The 20,490-nt window shown below is 41.5% G+C and overlaps 1 protein-coding gene across 4 annotated transcripts in view; it reads left to right on the top strand.

Annotated features, from left to right (window-relative positions):
* The window catches only part of C13H18orf25 (chromosome 13 C18orf25 homolog), an 83,800-nt gene extending 64,449 nt beyond the window's left edge, over positions 1-19,351 (top strand). For all 4 annotated transcript variants that reach the window (XM_036204379.1, XM_036204377.1, XM_036204380.1 and 1 more), the window contains 2 exons: positions 7,892-8,018; positions 16,596-19,351. In XM_036204379.1, the coding sequence (XP_036060272.1) occupies positions 7,892-8,018; positions 16,596-16,785 (317 nt within the window). In that variant the 3' untranslated portion in view covers positions 16,786-19,351. The remainder of the gene's footprint in view (positions 1-7,891; positions 8,019-16,595) is intronic.
* Positions 19,352-20,490: the final 1,139 nt, after the last annotated feature.

Genomic DNA, 20,490 nt, shown 5'->3' with positions numbered 1-20,490 from the left:
GCAGCCATGGGTATGGAGGGCTCACTGTACATTTTAGCTTGTTTATTTAAAATGTTGTGATTGCTGTGTGCCTACCACTGTTCTTTTTAAGAAATACAACATGCTGAAAGAGTGTGAGGAGACTAACACCAGGGCCTTCAGCTTGGCTGCTTGCTTTCCCCTTCTTCTCAGAGCTGCCCTAAATTGGTTGTTTCATGTTTGGCTCTCTGTGTTCTTTAAGTATTTAGTTTGTTAATTAGTAAATAGTTTAAAAACACACCTACTTTAGAATTAATTGCATGGCAGACAATCATTTGTAATTTTTTTTGTTAAACATTTTGTGAGCTTTGTGCTTGCTAAGTGTGAGTCTGGTTCATTACTGTTGGTTTTCACTGCTGTGTAATATTCTATGTGAGTATATCACAACTTACTCTTACTGAATGTTTAGGGTGCTGTTTTAAATGATCATGCTGTTAACATTTTTTGTATATATGTATATGCACATATAATTTTGTATATGTATATACAAATATAATTTTATATATATGTATATAATTTCTTTAAGTTATAATACACAGTATGTGTACAGTTTGGGCCATAAATTATATTAGGTTAATCTTTAGGATACAATTACCACTGTTCAATAGTTCCCATGACATTTTCTTATAAAGATGTCTCTCTTTCAAAGTCATTTTCCCTAGATATGAAAATGTAGACCATTATATGAATAATAAAAATATTGAGTGTTATAATTTATAGTAGGAATCTATTATATGGTTCTAAATATTATGATGTCATTACAAAGAATAACAAATAAAATTGAGTGTTATAATTTATAGTAGGAATTTATCATGGATCTAAAGATTGTGGAATCCATTATAAAATGTTAATAGAAGTCATAATTTTTAGTTTTGACACTTTCTCTGTTTTGAGTTTTGAATATAAGTTAAATGTTCTGGTGTCCCTGTGTCACAGATAAAATTCTAGTTACTGAACAGACTATTCATATGTTCACTTTAATAGTGGGATGTCAGCTCAAATCCACAGCCCTGATGTATAGAGGATCATTTGAGTAAGCATTGGTAATAGAGTAGCTAGCTTCCATTTCAAAGCAATTAGATGATGTTCTTGTATGAGTTAGCACTATTTAATATCTTTAGTTTTGACCTAGGTAAAAGAGTTGAGTAACTGGCAGATTTTAAAGACGAGTTTGGAATCAGGAAAGACACTGGTCAGCCAAAGTTGTACATTTTTTAATTTTGCCGTGTGTCCTTACCATGTGTTTACTTTTTCTTATGTGATGTTTGAATGGTTGGGTAGGGTGCTTTTGAACCAGTAGCCACTTAGGAACTGTGTGGCCATAGGTCAGTTATATAAGACCTCAGTTTTCCCTATCTATAAAACTACGTCTGCCTCACCAAAGGTTATTGTGCATGTTATATGTATAGCACAGAACAGGAATGCTCACTACCACTGTGCTAAATAGTAATGATAGTGTTGAAGTAGACTAAGTAAGGAAGGTTGCTGGTGCTATGAGTTTGAGGCCATCCTTGGCTACCTAGTGAGTTTCAGCCACTGGGATTAGAGAGTAAGATCCTGTTTCAAAACAACAAAACAAAAAACAGCAACAATAAACTTGTAGTTGGAGTTTAAAGAAGCAGAAGTCTGAGGTCCTCTCCGCTATAGGACAAAGTAGGAGAGTAAGATCCTGTTTCAAAACAACAAAACAAAAAACAGCAACAATAAACTTGTAGTTGGAGTTTAAAGAAGCAGAAGTCTGAGGTCCTCTTGTCTATAGGACAAGGTAGCCCAGATTGCCTCACACTTGCAATCCTCCACATCGGGGCCCAAGTACTAGGACTGTAAGCATTGTTATGAAGCAGCTTGCTTTGGACTACAGGTTTGGATGTTTGTTTTTAAGACAGGGTCTTGTGTAGTCTAAGCTGGCCTTGAACTCACAATCCTTTTGCCTCCATTTCCCAAATGCTGGAATTATAGGCACATACCCACTATATGAGGTTTACACTGCAATTTTTATGGCCACAGTTGTACTGTTCAAATTGTTTGGGTCTAATATTCTAAAAGTAGTATATAAATTTGGCTTTTATATTTATGATGAATAAAGTTAGAATAACCTGAAATACTAGTGATGTAAAAAATATTCTAAAAATAACGTGGCTTAGTGGTTTCTTCAAGAAAAATTTTTTTCCTTTTTTTTTTTTAGCTGAGGATCGAACCCAGGCCTTGTGCTTGCTTGCTAGGCAAGCCCTCTACCACTGAGCTAAATCCTCAACCCTCAAAAAAAAGCTAATATAATGTCACGTTGCTGGCTCTGATAGGGCTTTGGACACAGGGTCAGGGTGAGGGGCCTGCCAAGTAAAGACTGGTGTTCAAGAGTACAGGAATGTCTGAGGTGTATCAGAGATTCCTAGCATAAAGTTAAATTGTAGATCAGAAGAATGGTGCTGAACTGGACACACATAGGAAGGTTCGTTGTGTTGTGTTTGGTCACTGTCTTGAAGCTTTGCATGACAGAGGAACACCTTGACTGCAGCACTGACTCCAAATCTTCCCTTAAGTTTGGTTTCATTCAGTTGACTTGACAGCAGCACTCAGAATCCTTGTTTTGAGGCTGTCACAAGTGGCTTTAAGTGCCTCCTGGAGTATAATTTCTTCTTAGTGAGTTGACACTATTTTAAGGTGGCTATGAGCACAGATGAGCATTCATAGGTGGAAAGAGAGAATGAGAGAGACTGCAGTCACGAATGATGAATGTGTGAACCTGTCAGTGGCTCCTGTGTGAAGGGGAAAAGCTCCCTGGGAGGAGGACACTACTGGCATTGGAGGACAATGAAGGATTGTTCAGCCAATCCCCAAACTGGGGCACAGGCTAGGATCTGGGCTGGGCAGCAGCATTTTTAGGAAAGCCTGTTTCCTCACAGAAGTGAAAGGCAACAGTTGACCTTGAGCTGACACTGCAGAGGGCAGTAGAAACATCGTTGACAGGTGAGTCGTGGGAGACACAGTAGAACAAGAGTGGAGGGTGAGAGCAGAGGACAGGAATGGGCCAGGGCCTTAGTGTTTCTGTGTAGGTGAAAGAGGAGCTGGCCGTGTGCTGCTCTCCTGGCTGCTGGCTCCCCGCCTGCTCCTCTTCTCTCTCTTCACAACCAGAGCCCTTGTTTGCTTTGTCACAGTTTGGTGGCATCCTTTCTGACTCAGCCTTTCTAGGGCTTGGATCCCAGAAGCCACTCCGGCTTTGCACTTAGGGCTTCTCTGTACTCTTGTTACTGTTTCCTTACTAATCTGGCTCCAGGGCCCCTTGGCTGGTGTCCTCAGCTGATGAGTGTAGTTGAGTGTTCAGCTGTACTCACCTGGTGTAACTTAGTCAGTCTATGTAGACACTGCTAAACCCAACTGGAGACAGTTACAGGATTGGATTAAGGGCCACTTTATTTCCCTAATCTGCAATTTCACCTTGACTCTCAGCTCCCCTCCCCTCCCCTCCCCTCCCCCCCCCCCTCCCCTCTCCTCCCCCTCCCCTCCCCTCCCCTCCCTCCTCTCCCTCCTCCCGTCCCTCCCTCCCCCCCCCCCTCCCCTCCCCTCCTTCCTTTTCCCTCGAGTGATTGCAGTACTTCTCTAAACCCATTTCCGGCTTCCCTGTTCACATCCAGTGAAGATCACTTTAGCTGCCCACCATGACTCTCACTTCTTTTTTTTTCCCTGAATATAACCTGATCTGGCACATCTTTAAGAACAGTACATATACACTCGTCTCTCTCCCTTGAGTCCTCTTGCTTCCTTCCTTCCCGTCCACATTCCACCTTTTGCAGTTTGTCTTTTCTTGTTTCCCTTGGCTCTTTTGCTGTTTTGGTCCCATCATTCCTGAGGCTCTGCTTTCTAAGGTCATCTTGTTGACTAGAGAGGTTCCTACTTATTTTCCCTTTTTTTTCCTTCAGCCAAGTGAGCACAGATTTATTAAGAAAAATTGAGATAGAACTCCCAAGAAGGGGAGGGGTTCCAAGTGGGTAATGCCCTGTTCTCACTTCTTCCCTGACCGTGTCTTTGGTGGGTTTGCTTTTGTTTCCCCATTGACTCCCCTTTTTGTGCCATCTCTTTACTAGTGGTGGTCATCAGGGTTCTGTTCTGTGCTCCCTTTTCTCAGAGATGGTAGGGATTTATCAAGTTGTTTTCTTTATATCTCTGGGTCAAAAAAGTTTTTGAACAGTGCCACCAACCATTTGTTGGAAATCTGAAAAGTAGGCATGCAGCCATCCTCAGCCTCCATCGTCTCCTTCAAGTTGCCTAAATAATCAGTGTAAGCCATTTTCTACTTCCTGCATTCTTCCAGTTATCTGATGCCAGCATCGCAGGAGCACCTCCCATTCTGTGTCTTCTCCAGAAAGTGTTGCAGTGTAGCTAACGGGTTCTGTTGCCTGCAATCTCTGGCCCTGCTGTCAGGTTGTACTTCAAAGGGAAGTCTTTAAAATGCAAAACTGAATTGTGTCCCTCTGTAGGTCTTTCAGTAGTGTCTCACTTTTCAAGATCAAGTCCAGACTCCAACCTATGATTTCACCTCACCAATATTGCCAGCATTGCTCATCATTACTTTTTCTACTCTAACTCTCAATAAACCTTTAAGCCCTAAAGGTACTTCCTTCTCGCTTGTTCCCAGACTTCTCTGGAACCCACCTTCCCTGATCAAACTAAAGTCTGGAGAATGTGCCTGGTCTGTTTCCTTGCACTGCTAGATATGTATGTAACCCAGCCTGGCTTCCAGATGCTAGGATCACGGATGTGTATCACGACTCATCTTTGCAGGCTGTTCTCTACCCCCCTCATGGAGCAACTCTTTGAACTGTGGGTAGCAGGCTGCTTTTTTATTATCGCTGAAGGTGTTACAGATTTGTTGAGAATAGTGCCTGAGTCTGCCTTGTGTCCAGTGGTATTCCTATCGCCTAGTATAATGTATACCATGTCACAAGTAATATACTTATCATAGGAACACACAGATAAACAGTAAAATCTATTGAGATATTGATTCTAGGCTTTTTTGGAACTCGAGAAGATCAAGGCTGTCAGTCTATCCCTCCCCTGCAGTGCATCTGGAGCAGTGTGCTTAGTGATGACCGTAACTAAAGCGTCAGGGTACTGATGGATGAAACACTGTACCACAGCAAGGTGTTAGAACAAGGATCTGATGGATGAAACACTGTACCACAGCAAGGTGTTAGACAGAAAAAGGATCTGAGTTTGCCAGTTCTAGACTTCCCCAAGTCCCATTTAAACAACATCCCAGATTTAGCAAAATTAGGTGCTGTGTAGAGAATATTTGTGCATGTAGGTTTTCAAAGACTGGTGGCCACTACCAGTGCCACCACATGAAATCCAAACCGTGTTATAGACTCATGCAGACTGCAATATAGTCTTGGTCACCTTGTTTCTATTCATTGAAAAATATTTATATGTAGACACACATGTGCCTTAGGGCACACGTGGAACTCAGAGGACAACTTTGAAAGTAGGTTCTTCCCTTCCACCATGTGGATCCTGGGATCAGACTCGGGTAGCCAGGCTTGTCCACAGTGCTTTACCTACTGACCCATCTCACCAACACTCAGTCATTTTAAACATCCCCAAATAGGAATGATAGTACTAAACAATAAGCACTAACACTCATCAAACTTGATTACTTTTCACAGCTTTCCTTACTGTCTACACATTTTTACAATAGTATGTATTATACTTTAAATATTATGTGATGCTTTCCCAAGCCATTGTTAGCACTGTAGTGCCCGTGACTGTTGTAACATCTAGCTTATGTAAGTCTTTTCCTCCTGGGGGGACTCTCCAAGGTGAGTTTGCAGGGTTAGAGGATTAAGTTCAGATTTGGGCCTGCCTGTGCTTTTCCAGAAGGTCTTGTGAAAAGCTGACAGGAGTGAGGGTACAAGATTTCTCAGTGTCGCTGGTGCATTGGAGCAAGTGAGAGGAAAGGAAGGATGACCCGTGTCTGTGAAGTTTTCTTTTCATTGGTCTCATTTGTATGAGGTTTCATAAACATTTTTGTTAAGTATATAGAGAAAAAATTTGTATTAGATGACAACATGTTTAAATGCAAATAACTTTTAAAGAGTAAATGGAAATTTATGTTGACTGCAACCCTGTTAATTTGTAGGAATTAATTTTTTAATTAAAAATTGTTAAAGTTGTGTGTGTGTGTGTGTGTGTGTGTGTGTGTGTGTGTGTGTGTAGGTCAGAGGACAACTTTTGAGAGTCTATTTCCTCCTTCCATTGTGTGCCTGAGGATTGAACTCAGGTTGTCTGGCTTGAGGGACAAATGCTTTTACTACTGAACTTAATTGCTGGCCATGTAGGAATTGAAAATTCATTTAAGATTGTATATTTAAGAGCAGGGCATTTAGCTGAATTCTTTTTTTCATATTTGGGTTGTTTTTAGAGCCGTGTATTTTGATTTGATGTGGTGCCATTGCCCTTTATGTCAGGTCTATGACCGTCCAGCTCACTGTGACACTGGGGGCATTTCATTGTATTCTGTAATGAATAGTTTATGAAGACGCCTGTGGAGCAGTCCTCTGTGTCTCAGTGCCTTGAACTGGTTTATGCCTCTGGCACTCAGGCTTGTTCATATCTATTGAGAGTTGTTGGCAGTGTGCAGCTTATGTGTCAGTCACGCAGATCCCAAAGCTCCATCTGCCTCTTGTCTTTGCTTTTAGATGGATTTTGGGATTAGACTTTGCCAGATCGTCATTCCCTGAGAGGGAAAACATGTTAAGTCTTTCACAAAGCATCTTGGTATAAATACAGTATTAATAGTTAGCTTTATTCTACGTATGCCTTTGCAGATTTCTGGTTTAGAATTTTGTTCTAGGATGATACCCAGTAGAGAGCTACCCCATTGACCTCGAGGTGATTATGCAGGTCATTAATAGTACACTAGAGTTGAATGCAAAAAGCACTACAGAATAAAATATAGAATGTTGTTCAGTTTATTTATAAATATATTTAGGTAGAGCACTAGTCGATGGAGTTTGTTGATCTCCTAAGAGACAGAAGTGTAGAATAAGAGACTTTTACTTGAAAGTCCTGATGTGCTGCTTGGATACATGCTACATCCATATATCATATTTTTCTAAAGATATTTTTATTTTTAATTATGTGTATCTGTGTATGGGTATGTGTTTATGAATGCAGGTGCCCATAGGCCAGAGGAGGGTATCAGATCCCTTGGAGCTAGAGTTACAGGCTGCTGGGACTGAACTTGGGTCCTTTGGAAGAACTGCACATACTCTTAATATTAACTGCTGAGCTCTCTCTCCAGCCCTTTGTATTTTTTTTAAAAGCCAGTTTGTTGGCTTGTTTGTTTGTTTTCAAATGGCAGAGCATCTTAGGAGATGGCTAAGTGGTTAAAGTGCTGTTGTGAGGATTGGAATTCAGAATGCCAGGAGGGCATGGGAGCCTGCCTGTAATTTCAGCCTGAAGGTGGATACAAGCTGGCCGTTAAGACTGGCGATATCAGCAAGCTCTGGATTGAGCCTGTTTGAGTGAATATGGTAAAAGATAGATGAAAGATGATTCCTGATATTAACCTTGTATCTCCACATGCATGCCACACATGTGCACCTACACACATGCAAAAAGAATCATCTATGTATACCACATATACATAAACACATGCACAACAAACACACATGCACACGCACACGAAAAAGAGAAAAAAGGGGAAACAACAGATTTGTTCCTTTGTTTATTTGACATCATAGCAGTTTTGCTGTGACTTACAGAGCTTGCATAGAGTTACCTTTTCTGTAATTCAAACTGGATGAGTAATCTGTCAGTGAGCTGTTACTATAAAGAAATCAACTGTATTGCTTGTTTTCCTCTCCTCCTCTCTCAGGTCATTTGGATCCAGGATTCCTAGCAGGTGACAAAACATCTGTTGGCAATGCACCACTTAACGAAGAAATTCACATTGCCTCTTCAGACAGTGAAGTGGAGATTGTGGGTGTTCAGGAGCATGCAAGGTAGGCGAGTAATTGGGGGATATTCTGATACTTTACATTGTGAGTCTGTTTAAACCAAAAATAAATAAATAAATAAATGATAGGAAAATGGTAGATCCAGGCTAGAGAGATGGTTCAACTGTTGAGAGCACTGGCTGCTCTTTCAGAGGTCCCAAGTTCGATTCCCAGCAACCACATGGTGGCTCACAACCATCTCTAGTGGGTTCTGATGCCCTCTTCTGGCATAAAGGCATACGTGCAGATAGAGCACTCATAAAATCTTTAAAAATAACAAAGAAAATGGTAGGCCTCCTCCTTGGCATGAAGGTGTAGTCTGTCTTGCAGCCTTCTTTGGTTTAATACTTTTTGTTAAGATGTAGTTTGAGGTTTAGAGCATGTTTCATATTGTTGCATATAAAGAACATATCATTTGGAGCTGGAGAGTTGGCTCTGTAGTTAAGAGCACTGTTGCACTTATAGAAGAGTTCTTTTTGGGTTGGCGATTTAGCTCAGTGGTAGAGCACTTGCCTAGCAAGCGCAAGGCCCTGGGTTCAATCCTCAGCTCAAAACAAACAAACAAACAAACAAACAAACAAACAAACAAAAAACAAAAAACAAAAAACAGTTCTTTTCCCAGCACCTATGTGCCTGCTCACAGCTGTTGGCTAATTCCAGTATAAGGGGATTCAATGCCTTCTTTCTGACCTCAGCAGGCACCAGGCACTTACATGGTGCATACATGCAGGCAAAACATTCATACACACAAAATAAAATAAACTTTTTTTTTTTTGGTTTTGTTTTTTCAAGACAGGGTTTCTCTGTGTAGCTTTGTGCCTATCCTGGATCTCGCTCTGTAGCCCAGGCTGGTCTCAAACTCACAGAGATCTGCCTGCCTCTGCCTCCCGAGTGCTGGGATCAAAGGTGTGCACCACCACCGCCCGGCAAAATAAATCTTAAAAAAAAAAAACATGTATTCATGGGTGTGTGAACTACATCTGGTTTTTCCTCCCTCTTTTTAAGCAAACGTCTAGGTACCATGACAGAGTTTGCTCTTAAGCAAAGAAAGATGTATCTGGTTGTGTTGTGGTAACACCCACCTTTAATCCCAGCACTCGGAGTTCCAGGACAGCCCGGGAAACACAGAGAAACCCTGTCTCCGAAACAAAAACAAACCGGGCAGCGGCGGCTCACGCCTTTAATCCCAGCACTCGGGAGGCAGAGACAAGCAGATCTCTGTGATTTGGAGGCCAGCCTGGTCTACAGAGTGAGTTCCAGGCACCAAAACTATACAGAGAAACCCTGTCTTGAAAACAAACAAACAAAACAAAACAAGAAAGAAAAGAAGTACTGTGTGCTGTTTTCTCATTCCTGTTTCTCCTCCACCCCTTCATTTTACATTGAAGTGTATTGAAAACAAACAGCTGGGGGACATGAATCTGATATACCTCTTGTGCTGGTTAAGAATCAAAAATATCCATGAAATGTGTGATGTTAAAGAATGTAATTTTTATGAAATTTGATGTTCTTTATGGTAGGAGCTAGCAAACTGTGGTTCATAGGCCAAATCTGTCCTACCACAGGCTTTTGTATGTCTTGAGAGCTAAGAGTGCTTTTTTTTGGAGACAGGGTTTCTCTGTGTAGTTTTCGTGCCTGTCCTGGATCTGGCTTTGTAGAGCAGGCTGGCCTTGAACTCACAGAGATCTGCCTGGCTCTGCCTCCCTGGTACTAGGATTAAAGGTGTGCGCCACCACCGTCCAGCCTAAGAGTGCTTTTTATACTTTTAGTTTTTAAAGATTTTATTTTTTTTAATCATGCATGGGGGTAGGTGTATTTGTATGTGAGTACAGGTGACAATAGACATCCGAAGTGTCAGATTCCTTGGAGCTGGAGTTGCAGAGTTATAGATTGGGAATTGGTTCTCCGCAAGATCAGCATCATCAGCCCTTTTACGTTTTAAAATACTGGGGCAGAAATGGTATTTTATGCCATAAAATTCTTAAGAAATTCATAAAATTATTCTAATGGAGTCACTGTTAGTCCATTTTGCACATAGCACATGTCTGCTTTTGCACTGCAGCCAAAGAGTTGAATAGTTTAAGCAGACTGCATGGTCCCCAAAATCAAAGATATTTGGCCTTTGGCAGGAGAAAGAAAGTCAGTCTGTCCTCCCTCCCTCCCTCCTTCCCTTCCTCCCTTCCTTCCTTCTTTCACTTTTGGTACAGTAGGTTGATATGGCTGGCCTTGAATTTACAGAGGTTCACCTGCCTCTGCCTCCCAGAGTACTGGAATTAAAGATATGTGCCATCACACCAGCTTTCTATTTTAAATGATTGGTTGTGAGTGTAACTCAAGGGTGGAGTGCTTAACTACATGTATCAGTCCCAGGTACTGCTTTGTTTATTTGATTTTAATTTTTTAAAATAATTGTTTGTAGTCCTCTCAAATGTATTTTTCTTGTCTTAATACAGTTACATAAAAACCAAGAATTTACATTTTAAAATCTATATATTCCATCTATCAAAACTAGCACTTCTTCCCAACAAGGGTTAAGTTGTGTGTATGTTTTAACAAAGAAGCATATAACACAATCACCTTCTTCACTCTGTTCTTTGTTCTAATTTCATTCCTATGTTAGTATGTTAATAAAATATTTATGTATAGCCTGTAAAGAATGAATTTAGGAGTATAGACTGCAGTGACATACAGATATGTGTGACTGAGGGACCTAAGGTTTTGTCATTCTTCCCGAGGCAGTTTTTCAGCGGAAACCAGAGGAGCGGCGGCTCTGCCTCTCTGGAAGTCAGTGTTGTCCTGGGCATCCTACGCCAGTCCCTCGGACAGACGTGCACCTGCTTGGCTTCCTCTCAGTCTGTATGGGGACGAGTTTTCCACTGCAACTTCATTGTTTCTTCTTTTCTTGACCAAATAAAAAACCTTTTCTTCATAAATTCTCTTACATTATTTACCTTTTCTTTTTACTCTGACTTTCCCATCAGATGAGGAAGAAAGAATGCTGCTTTTTCTCCCCTTAGTTTAACATGGTTTTTGCCATTGGTTTTTTTCTTACATTGTCCCTTTTAAGTCCTGTGTTAGGCTCTTTCTGGACTTTTCCTGTTTTGGTTTTTAAGGTTTTCTACTATGATACCCTCTTGGGAGACTGACGTAGTTAAATTGTCTTTTGTGTGTGCTAAGGCACACCTCTTGTTCTGGTTCTCTGTATTCCTGTCACGTCTCCCTCCCTCATTGTTTCCTCATACCTAGAAATGTTAGATGCCCTTCTTTTTAGCTCCTTTGCTCAGCTTTTCTTCCATCCTGAACTTTTTAGCTTTCTTTTGAATTGTTTTGAGAGTTACTCATTTTATTGTATATGTGAGTGTTCTGCCTGCATGTATGTATGTGTACAGCATTCGTACTTGGTGCCTATGGAGGTCAGAAGGCAGCAGATCGCCTGGAACAGGAGTTATGGGCAGTTGTAAACTACCATGTAGAGGCTCAGAATTGAACCCAGATCCTCTAGAAGAGCAACAACTGCTCTTAACTCCTGAGCCATCTCTACTTCCGCCCCTCACCCCCCACCCCCCACCAATGTTATGGTGTCTGGCACTAGTTTAAAAACATTCAGTCTAAAAGCTCAATGCCTCCTTAACCCTAACTCAAGTGTATAGATGCAATCTCTGGTATACCCATCTTAATGTCAGTTGATCTAGAGTAGTGGTTCTCAACCTTCCTAATGCCAAGACTCTTTAATACAGTTCCATATGTTGTGGTGATCCTCAACCATAGATTTATTTTTGTAGCTACTTCATAACTGTAATTCTGCTACTGTTATGAATCATAATGTAAGTGTCTGATATGCAGATGGTCTTATGAAAGGGTTGTTTGACCCCAAAGGGGGTCGTGCTCCACAGATTGAGAACCACTGGTCTAGACTGTCATCTTCTTCTGTATCTATTTTGTACTATTTCCTGAACCAAGTTATGTAACTTAAAATACATTTTGAATGTCATTACCTTCAAGGACCTTTTCGTACAGGCCCTGAAGCGTAAAGCTGCATTTTATTCTGATCCATTATTTTGAATTTTGGGGAAAACATATCTTACAGATGAGAAACCATTTTGATACAAAGTTTGTGGATTCTGTTGGAGATTTTAAAGGAAATCCTATTTCCTTTGAGGTTATCTTTTATATTGGCCTTTGGATCCAGGACTGAAGTGAGTAGTCTCCATTGACTGCTCTTCTATCTTGCTAAAAGTATTTTATAGCCTGGTGAACTTCACTCACGCATTGGATTAAAACACAGCAAAGCCCACAAAGGAGGCTTTCCTGGTGGTCAGAGTTGCTCCTTTGCCTGCTTGTATCTCATCCAGAAATTATTTACAGATCTTGGGTTGCAATTGTGAAGTATTGGTAGGCTTCTGGTAAGGTGATCACTTGGAAAGAGTTTAGGTTTTGGCCCAGGTCTTTTTGTTCTCTTTTATTTGCATGTGTAGATAGTTTGATTGGATTTAGTTGTCTTGTGTTCTCTCTCTCTCTCTCTCTGCTTTTGTTATTCTACATAGTCATGGGTTTCCTAAGAATTTTAGAAAATGTGGTCCTTGAGTATTCTCTGTGGGGTTGGTTGCTCTGGTGGGTGCCACACTCCCTGTTTGACTTTTGTGCTTAATGATGTGCCTTTTCAGTGAAGCTGCTTTTCTTTTCTTGCTTGCTAATATCCTTTTGTATTCTTCTAATCTATCTATCTTTTTTATTATGTATTTTTGAGACAAGCTTTCACTATGTAGCTAGCCTTGGTGGCCTGAAACTTTTGTATTCTTTTATCATGGATCGATTGATTGACCATTCATTCATTCATTGATTCATTCGTTCATTTATTATGTATTTTTGAGATAAGCTCTCACTATGTAGTTAGCCTTGGTGGCCAGCAACTTGCTGTGTAGACCAGGCTGGCATGGAAACCATGCTAGACTTTGTCCTGTGCATTTTATCTAGCCATTCTAGTGTGTTCTCTGAACTAATGATTGAATGCATTGTTTATGGTGACCTTGTACCGTTGTGGTGAGCTCCTGGCATTATTTGAATTTATTATCATTTCAGGATGTTCCTTGGGGGCAGTTCAGTAACACAGTGCATTTCGTGCTAGTAAGATGGAGACTTGTCAGGTCCCTAGTTCTTCTGTGCCTGTTTAAGTCTTGGGAGAAGTTGTGACCCTCATGCCGATGTTCCTCTTTGTTCTTGGTCTTTTCCCCTTTGCTTCCACCAGCCCCAATGGTAGTTTTCCTAGGTAGGTAGGTTACTGACTATGGAGTTCTTTAATAGGACTGTGTTGATCTCCTGAAGCTGGAGTTAGAGGTGATTGAGAGCTGCTCAAGGTGGGTGCTAGGCACTGAACTCAGGGTTTCTATAAGAGCAGTAAGCCCCCCTACCTCCCCAGCTTGAATCTTTTTTTGTTTTTTTTTTTGTTTTTTGTTTTTTGTTTTTTCAGGACAGGGTTTCTCTGTGTAACTTTGTGCCTTTCCTGGAACTCACTTGGTAGCCCAGGCTGGCCTCGAACTCAAAGAGATCCGCCTGCCTCTGCCTCCCAAGTGCTGGGATTAAAGGCATGTGCCACCACTGCCCGGCCCCCAGCTTGAATCTTAAGGGGAAGTTTATTATGTTTGTGGTGGCTGGATTGTGTAGATGTGATCACCTGAGACTTGCCTTCTGGAAGCTGATTTGTGTCACTTGCCTTTGATATTTCTGAAGGGCAGAATGGCACCTTTTATGGGGCTGTGCAGTTTATGGTGGATCTCTGTTGGAGCTAACCACTTGGTTACAGCTATCTGGAGCCAGGAAAGTTTTGGACCAGAGAGGTATGATCACCATATCCCTAGAGAAACAATCTCAGGTGGTCAGGGCTTGTTTTCGTCCTTAGGTCTTGTAGGTGTTCCAGCGTCTCAAGTACCCCTTTCACAGAACTGCTCGTAACACAGCGCAGAGTGACCATTTAGTCAGGTATGTATTTCATCTCCTGGGTCCTTGGCTGTTCACTCTTCAGCAGGAAATGCAGGCGCTAAACCTCTCACTCAGACTCCCTGCTCCTACACCAGATACTTTTCTAGAGTCTGTTTTGATGTTTAACAAATGCCCCTGGGACTGGGCAGCAGTCCTCTGGATCAAACCGTAGAATTTCAGCTGTCATTTGAAGAAGGCATAGTTACTTAAAGGGAGATAAACCTGAATGGAGATGTGGTTTTGCTGTAGTTCTATACTTAGGTTGCATTTCATCCTTGGTCCTTCTCTTCTGTAAAATACAGATTAGAGTAGATCCCTTTAAAACCACTGCTCATGATTCCTTAGGAAGAATAACAATGGTACTTTATATCCCTAGCTTAGTTGCTCTAGGAATTGTGCAAAGATTACATCGGCTGCCTTGGTCCCTGAATTCTTACTAGGTTTCTAGCTAGCTTTACTTAAATTAGAGTGCTTGTACAAATTTAGAGAACTTCATACTTTAAGATGGTTTGTTTTACACACCGATTTAAAGTAGACTCATCTCAAAGTTCCTTTACCTGACACTTAAGAGTACTGTGACCAGGCAAGTCCCGTCACCTGCTTAAGCCTGTTTCTGTATGTAGACCATGGGTAATGGCTTTCATTCTGCCTCCCAGGGTTTTTGGAATTGTCCAGCGAGGTGATGTGTATGAAACTGCTGAAGTATCCCATCCAATCAGTTCTGTAGATGTGTCACTTCCATGACAATCTCCGACTTCGGAGTCACTCAGTCTGGGTTTACTTAACAGGTTGTAGGGCTTGGGATTAGACATTGTGCTGTGGGTTCCTTATTTTAGTACTTTTGTTAGCTAGTCTTTCAAACTATTGTAGCCTCTGGCCTGGTGCCTACATGGCCCATTTCTGAACAGATTTTGTGTCTCTGATACTTAGGAAATCTGTGTTCTGAGCCAGGTATGGTGGTCCACACCTGTAATTGTAGCATTCAGGATGCTGAGGTAGGTGGATTAGTATTAGTTCAAGGCCAGCTTGTGATACCTGATCAGTTTAAAGCTAGTCTGGAATACATAGCAAAAACTTTGTCTCAAAACACCACCACCACCACCACCACAACATACATCTGCCCAGTGCTTTGGCCCCAGTGGCCCTGTTCTTCCGTAGTTCTCTTAGTTGTTGGCAGTCTAACCTTTGAAAGACCAGGTAGATAATTTTTGGGCGGTATATGGTTTAAAAGCAGTTGTTTTTCAACCATTACCGTGTGTTTGATACGTATGGATGGATACACTCACTCATATCATGGTGAGCATGTAGTGGTGAGAATGTTGTGGTGATGGCTGAGCTCTGGTTGTCAGGCTACCAAAACTCATGCTGCTTGTTGCCTCACACACACTCAATGATTTCAGATGTGGGCTCAGAGCCTTCTACCTTCCTCTCATTGAGTCAAGACTCAGTGTTCCTCCAGGGGCTCTGGTTTATCATTTGGCTAGACTGTGGAATTCCCAGGGACTCGTGTGACTTGTTAGCAGTGTGGTTCTTCCCTTTGTGTGTTAGAAACTGAGGGCTTCAGCCCTGTCGCCTTTCACTGAGCCACAGTGAGAGACTTATAGATGGTTTATGCAAAGTCTAGTTCCCATAGGTTTCAGCAATGTAACTTACAAAATAGCATTATTTTCACTATCATTAAAAATCTGTTTTTTATTTTGTGTGCATTGGTGTTTTGCCTGCATGTCTGTATGAGGGTGTTGGAACCCCTGGAACTAGAGTTGCACAGTCTTATGCTGTCATGTGGGTGCTGGGAATTGAACCTGGGACCTCTGGAAGAGCAGCCAGTGCTCTTAACCACTGAGCCATCTCTCCAGCCCTCTATCTTCACTTCTTTCCTCTCTCTCTCTCTTCCCATCCTCTTTTCTTTCCTTTCTTCCTTCTTTCCCTCCCCCTCCCCTCCCCTCCCCTCCCCTCCCCTCCCCTCCCCTCCCCTCCCCTCCCCTTCCCTCCCCTCCCCTCCCCTCCTCTCCTCTCCTCTCCTCTCCTGTCTCTCCTGTCTCTCTCCTCTCTCTCCTCTCTCCTCTCTCTCCTGTTTCTCCTGTCTCTCCTCTCTCCTCTCTCCTCTCTCCTGTCTCTCCTCTCTCCTCTCTCTCATAGGGTTTCTCTGTAGCTTTGGAGCCTGACCTGGGACTCACTCTAGACCAGGCTGGACTGGAACTCACTGAGATCCTCCTGCCTCTGTCTCCTGAGTGCTGGGATTAAAGGTGTGCACCACTACCACCTGGCCTATCTTCACTATTTTTAACATGATTATGTAATTGTGTTACAGAACTTATTTTACAAGCAGATTTTACCTATTTTTCTTATTGTTTCAACTAAGATTGTTCATTTTGTTGAGAATTTCTATTTTGCTATCATAGAAATCAGAGAGATTTAAGTGATTTCAAAGAAAATCTTCCCTGTTGTCAATGACTGACCAGGGTACAACTCAGGAGCTGACTTGGTCTTTTAAAATAAGTTTGCATAATAGGATTGGTAAAGTGTTGACGGTACAAATGAAGTCATATTATCTGAAAATTTTCTAACGGTGAGATTAACTGGACTTTATTCTTCACACAATTGCAGGTGTGTTCACCCCCGAGGAGGTGTGATACAGAGTGTTTCTTCCTGGAAGCATGGCTCTGGCACGCAGTATGTCGGCTCCCGGCAAACACAGTCATGGACTGCTGTGACTCCCCAGCAGACTTGGGCTTCACCAGCAGAGGTTGTTGACCTGACCTTGGATGAGGATAGCAGACGTAAATACCTACTGTAATGCAATGTCACTGTCTCTCTGCACTGTTCCCTTCCATCTCCTCCTCTTTGTGACACGGAAATTCATTGTCATAGCTTCAGCTTCAGAAGCTGTTTGTGGCATTTGTGGAATTGAAATTCATGGTAACTTCCCCCCTCTTTTTATTAAAATAATCCACTTAGGAAAATAACTTATCACAGAGAAAATAATTTTTTCTTTTCCTCAATAAGAATATGAGAATGGCAGATTTTATTAGACAACTTCATTTTGCTTGGTGACTTACCTTAAAAGTCACCCTCCATTTAGAATAATATTTTACTTATTAGTCAAAATGGATTTCAGGTTTTGAATCTTATATTTATTTTTCTGTATAATGAAATTCATAATTAATATCTAGATGTGACCGCCCTCTGTCTGCCTCCTGTCACTCCTGCTCTAGGGCGTTTGCGCTCACATCAGTCAGGTCCTCCTCACTGGCACCTGGTAGGGCATGTGCATTTAGAAAACCCTTCCTTCAAAGTGGAAGACAGAAGTATTATAAAGTATATTTTTTTCTTCCGTGTATGTCTTCTGCCTTCTTCCTGACATAGCTCCTTGTCAACTTGCCATGACACAAATATTTGAAACACCCTCCCTTTATTTCCAGATACTATTAAGGGCCTCACTTGGTCTCCTGTTGCAATAATTGTTCATTCTTTGAGAGTTTCTGGATATCTGAAGAGTGCATTGAGAGATCAGTGGGAAATCTCTCTTTCAGCTTTTCCCCCTGCTTTATTCAACTAGGAAGGCAAACATGGAAACCTGTTACTTGAGTAGGAAGAATTTAAGAGGCAGTGTGGCATCTAAGTCTGTAGGCACTTGCAAATCTGAGAGGAAAGTGCCTTCTCTTGCAGCTGGTTGCCCCATGGAGGGCGTGACAACTGTTTAAGTGGACCTCATGCTGTGTTTGGGTAGTTTTCTTTGCCTTCTACAATATGTACAAGAGAAATGAAAATAGACCCTAAGAAGTCAGATGCAAAGCACATTGATAGTACGTTAAGTCTTACAGTGTCTAAAAGGATTAGTAAAGGGTAATAGAAACTTCAGGGAATTTAGGAAATGCCAGCAGAGGAATTGTGTGGCATTAGTTACTACCTTTTTTCCTATACTGTTGTAGTTACTAGTGAAGTACTTTAAAAAGCAATACCTAGAATAAGAACACCATGTATTGTGCACAGGGGGAGTGAAGTAATACTGGCTCAGAAGACTTCATGTTTGTTTTTGGTAGGTTTTTGATTTTGTTTGCATTGTTACATGAGGTGTTGCTATGTCCTTTTGCCTCCCTCCTTATGCCTCGGTGGTTCTTCCTGACTGTAGGATGAGACCTGCCATTTTCATTCAGTGCACACACAATTAAAAGGACCCATACTGCATAAAGCACTGTGCAGGGTGGATGCTGTGGAGGCCAGAGGGGAATGAGACACAGCCTGCATGCTCATGCATGAGTCTGCCTGGCATTTCTTTTTTCTTATGTAAAGACAAGTTTATTCTTTTATTCTCCTTCTTGTTACTTCAGGTCTTCTGTAGATTCCTTCAGTAGTTATGTATTTGAGCACGTGTCCTTTGATCTTTTCTGGTGGTATTCATTTGATCTGCCCTCTGCTCACCAACTTTTCATTTTTTTTTTTTTTCCTTCAGTCTACTACTAATTAGGCTTTAAAAATCATGAATCTCCAGTGTCAGTACATCATTTATCGCTCTCACCTGGCCACAATCCTAGACAGAAACCAAAGACCCAGAGGCCAGAGCGAAACAGAACTTTGAAAATTCACTGCTGGTGTATCTTTGGACCTTCATATCTTGCTTTAGGATTAATTTATTGAGTTTTACTGTTACACATTTTTTTTTTTACTTGAATTAAAATACTCAACAAAGGAGAAACATAATTTCTGGTCTTTGCTTTCCAGAAAATCATTGCTAAGAGAATATAGTGAAGTGTATGACTTGAAGCTTTCATAGCTTATATCTCCCCCAGCATCAGGACACAGCCCCATTTTAAAGAATGTTTTCACATTACTCATTTTCTTGTTGATAATGTTTTGTTCAAGTCTATACAGTAGGTGATTTCCCCTGACATTTTCTTTAGTGCCATTAGCCTTCCCCTAACTTTGGGTGCACTGTGGATTGGGGACAGAAAGGAGTTGTAACTAAGCTCTTTTCTGGCCTGTTGCCTTTATCTTAGGTTGTACGAACAGATCCTTAGCCCCGATACAGGCCCTGACTACTTGACTTGGTACATCAGGACAGAGATGTAGGCATTCATATGCGAGGACTGAAGGGATGCTTGAGGCAGTCGGCTCTAAAGTATGGACTTTCCCATCTGATAACTAATTGAGAGGGCATCCAAACTCCTCTGTTACTGCACATCCAGGAGAGTGGGAATGGGGTTTCTGGCAAGGTGTTAATCAAATTTTGTGACATATAATTCTCAGAACATTTGACATTTTCTTTAAGAGTATTGTTTTCTAATTAAAGTTTTACATTTGGTAACATAAGTAGTTCTTTTTTTTTTTTTTTTCCCTTCCAGAGCTAAGGACTGAACCCAGGGCCTTGCGCTTGCTAGGCAAGTGCTCTACCACTGAGCTAAATCCCCAACCCCATAAGTAGTTTTTTATGCTTTGCCAAGATATTGTTTGAGGGATACAGTGGGATCACAGATTGGTTTATGACACAAATGTGGTTAATTCCCTTCCCCTCCAATTTGAAAATCAGAGGAGCAGAAACCTGGCTGTTCACAGGTCTGTATGGCAACTACTACTCTTTTGTAGCTAGCTGTTCCTGTAGACGAGTGGTTCTCAACCCGTGGGTCATGACCCCTTTATGGATTGAATGACCCTTTCACAGGGATCTCCTAAGATCATCTCTATATCAGATACTTACATTACAATTCACAGCAAAATTAGAGCTATGAAGTAGCAATGAAAAGAATTTTATGGTTGGGGGTCACCACACCATGAAAAACTGTATGAAGGGGTTGTAGCATTAGGACGTTGAGAACCATTGTTATAGACTAACTGGATGATGTCAGTGTGAGAGAGCAGCCATCGAATGTGTTTGTCAGCACAGTTCCAAGCATGAGCTGCCCCGGCTGCTAGTTAGTCATTTGTTCATCTACTGTTAGTTAACATACTAACACCGTGAGGGACTGAAGACGGATGCGTTGCCTGCTTTTTTGTACTGTGTCACAAGGATTGCAAAAGCCTAGGGCACAATTTTGTCTTAGGTTTGACTTTCTCCCACCACCCCTTTTTTTTTTTAAATAAAGGCAAAGAGCTGAGTCCCCATTCCTGCTCTCCTGTGTGTGTGTGATGTGACTTCCATGTGTATATAAAAACTGTTGCACCCTAACCAAACTTCCTCGGATTGTGCACTGTTTGTTTAAAATAATCACGTAGTTTAGTCCAATGCTGTTGTGTTTTTTTTTCTTTTTATTTAAAACACTACTTATCCTCTAACAAATTTCAAAGGGTAGTGATCTTAAAAAAATCACTGGAAACTAGGAAATGTATTTGTTGTTGCTTTGTTCTTTAAAGAGTGCAGAGGTCATTGAATCTTTTGCTCTTCTTACCTTGAACATGAATTGTCAGCCATTGTATGGCTAGGAACCAGTGCACTTGGCGTTAACAGATCTGCTGTTGCTGGGGACTGAGTGTGGACTTGATGCAGTGACGACAAATCATTGCGTAG

This window comes from Onychomys torridus, chromosome 13 (assembly GCF_903995425.1).
Source record: "Onychomys torridus chromosome 13, mOncTor1.1, whole genome shotgun sequence".
In the NCBI taxonomy this organism is placed as follows: domain Eukaryota; kingdom Metazoa; phylum Chordata; class Mammalia; order Rodentia; family Cricetidae; genus Onychomys; species Onychomys torridus.
Note: the sequence above shows the minus strand (reverse complement) of the source record. Positions and strands in the feature narration are given on the sequence as shown.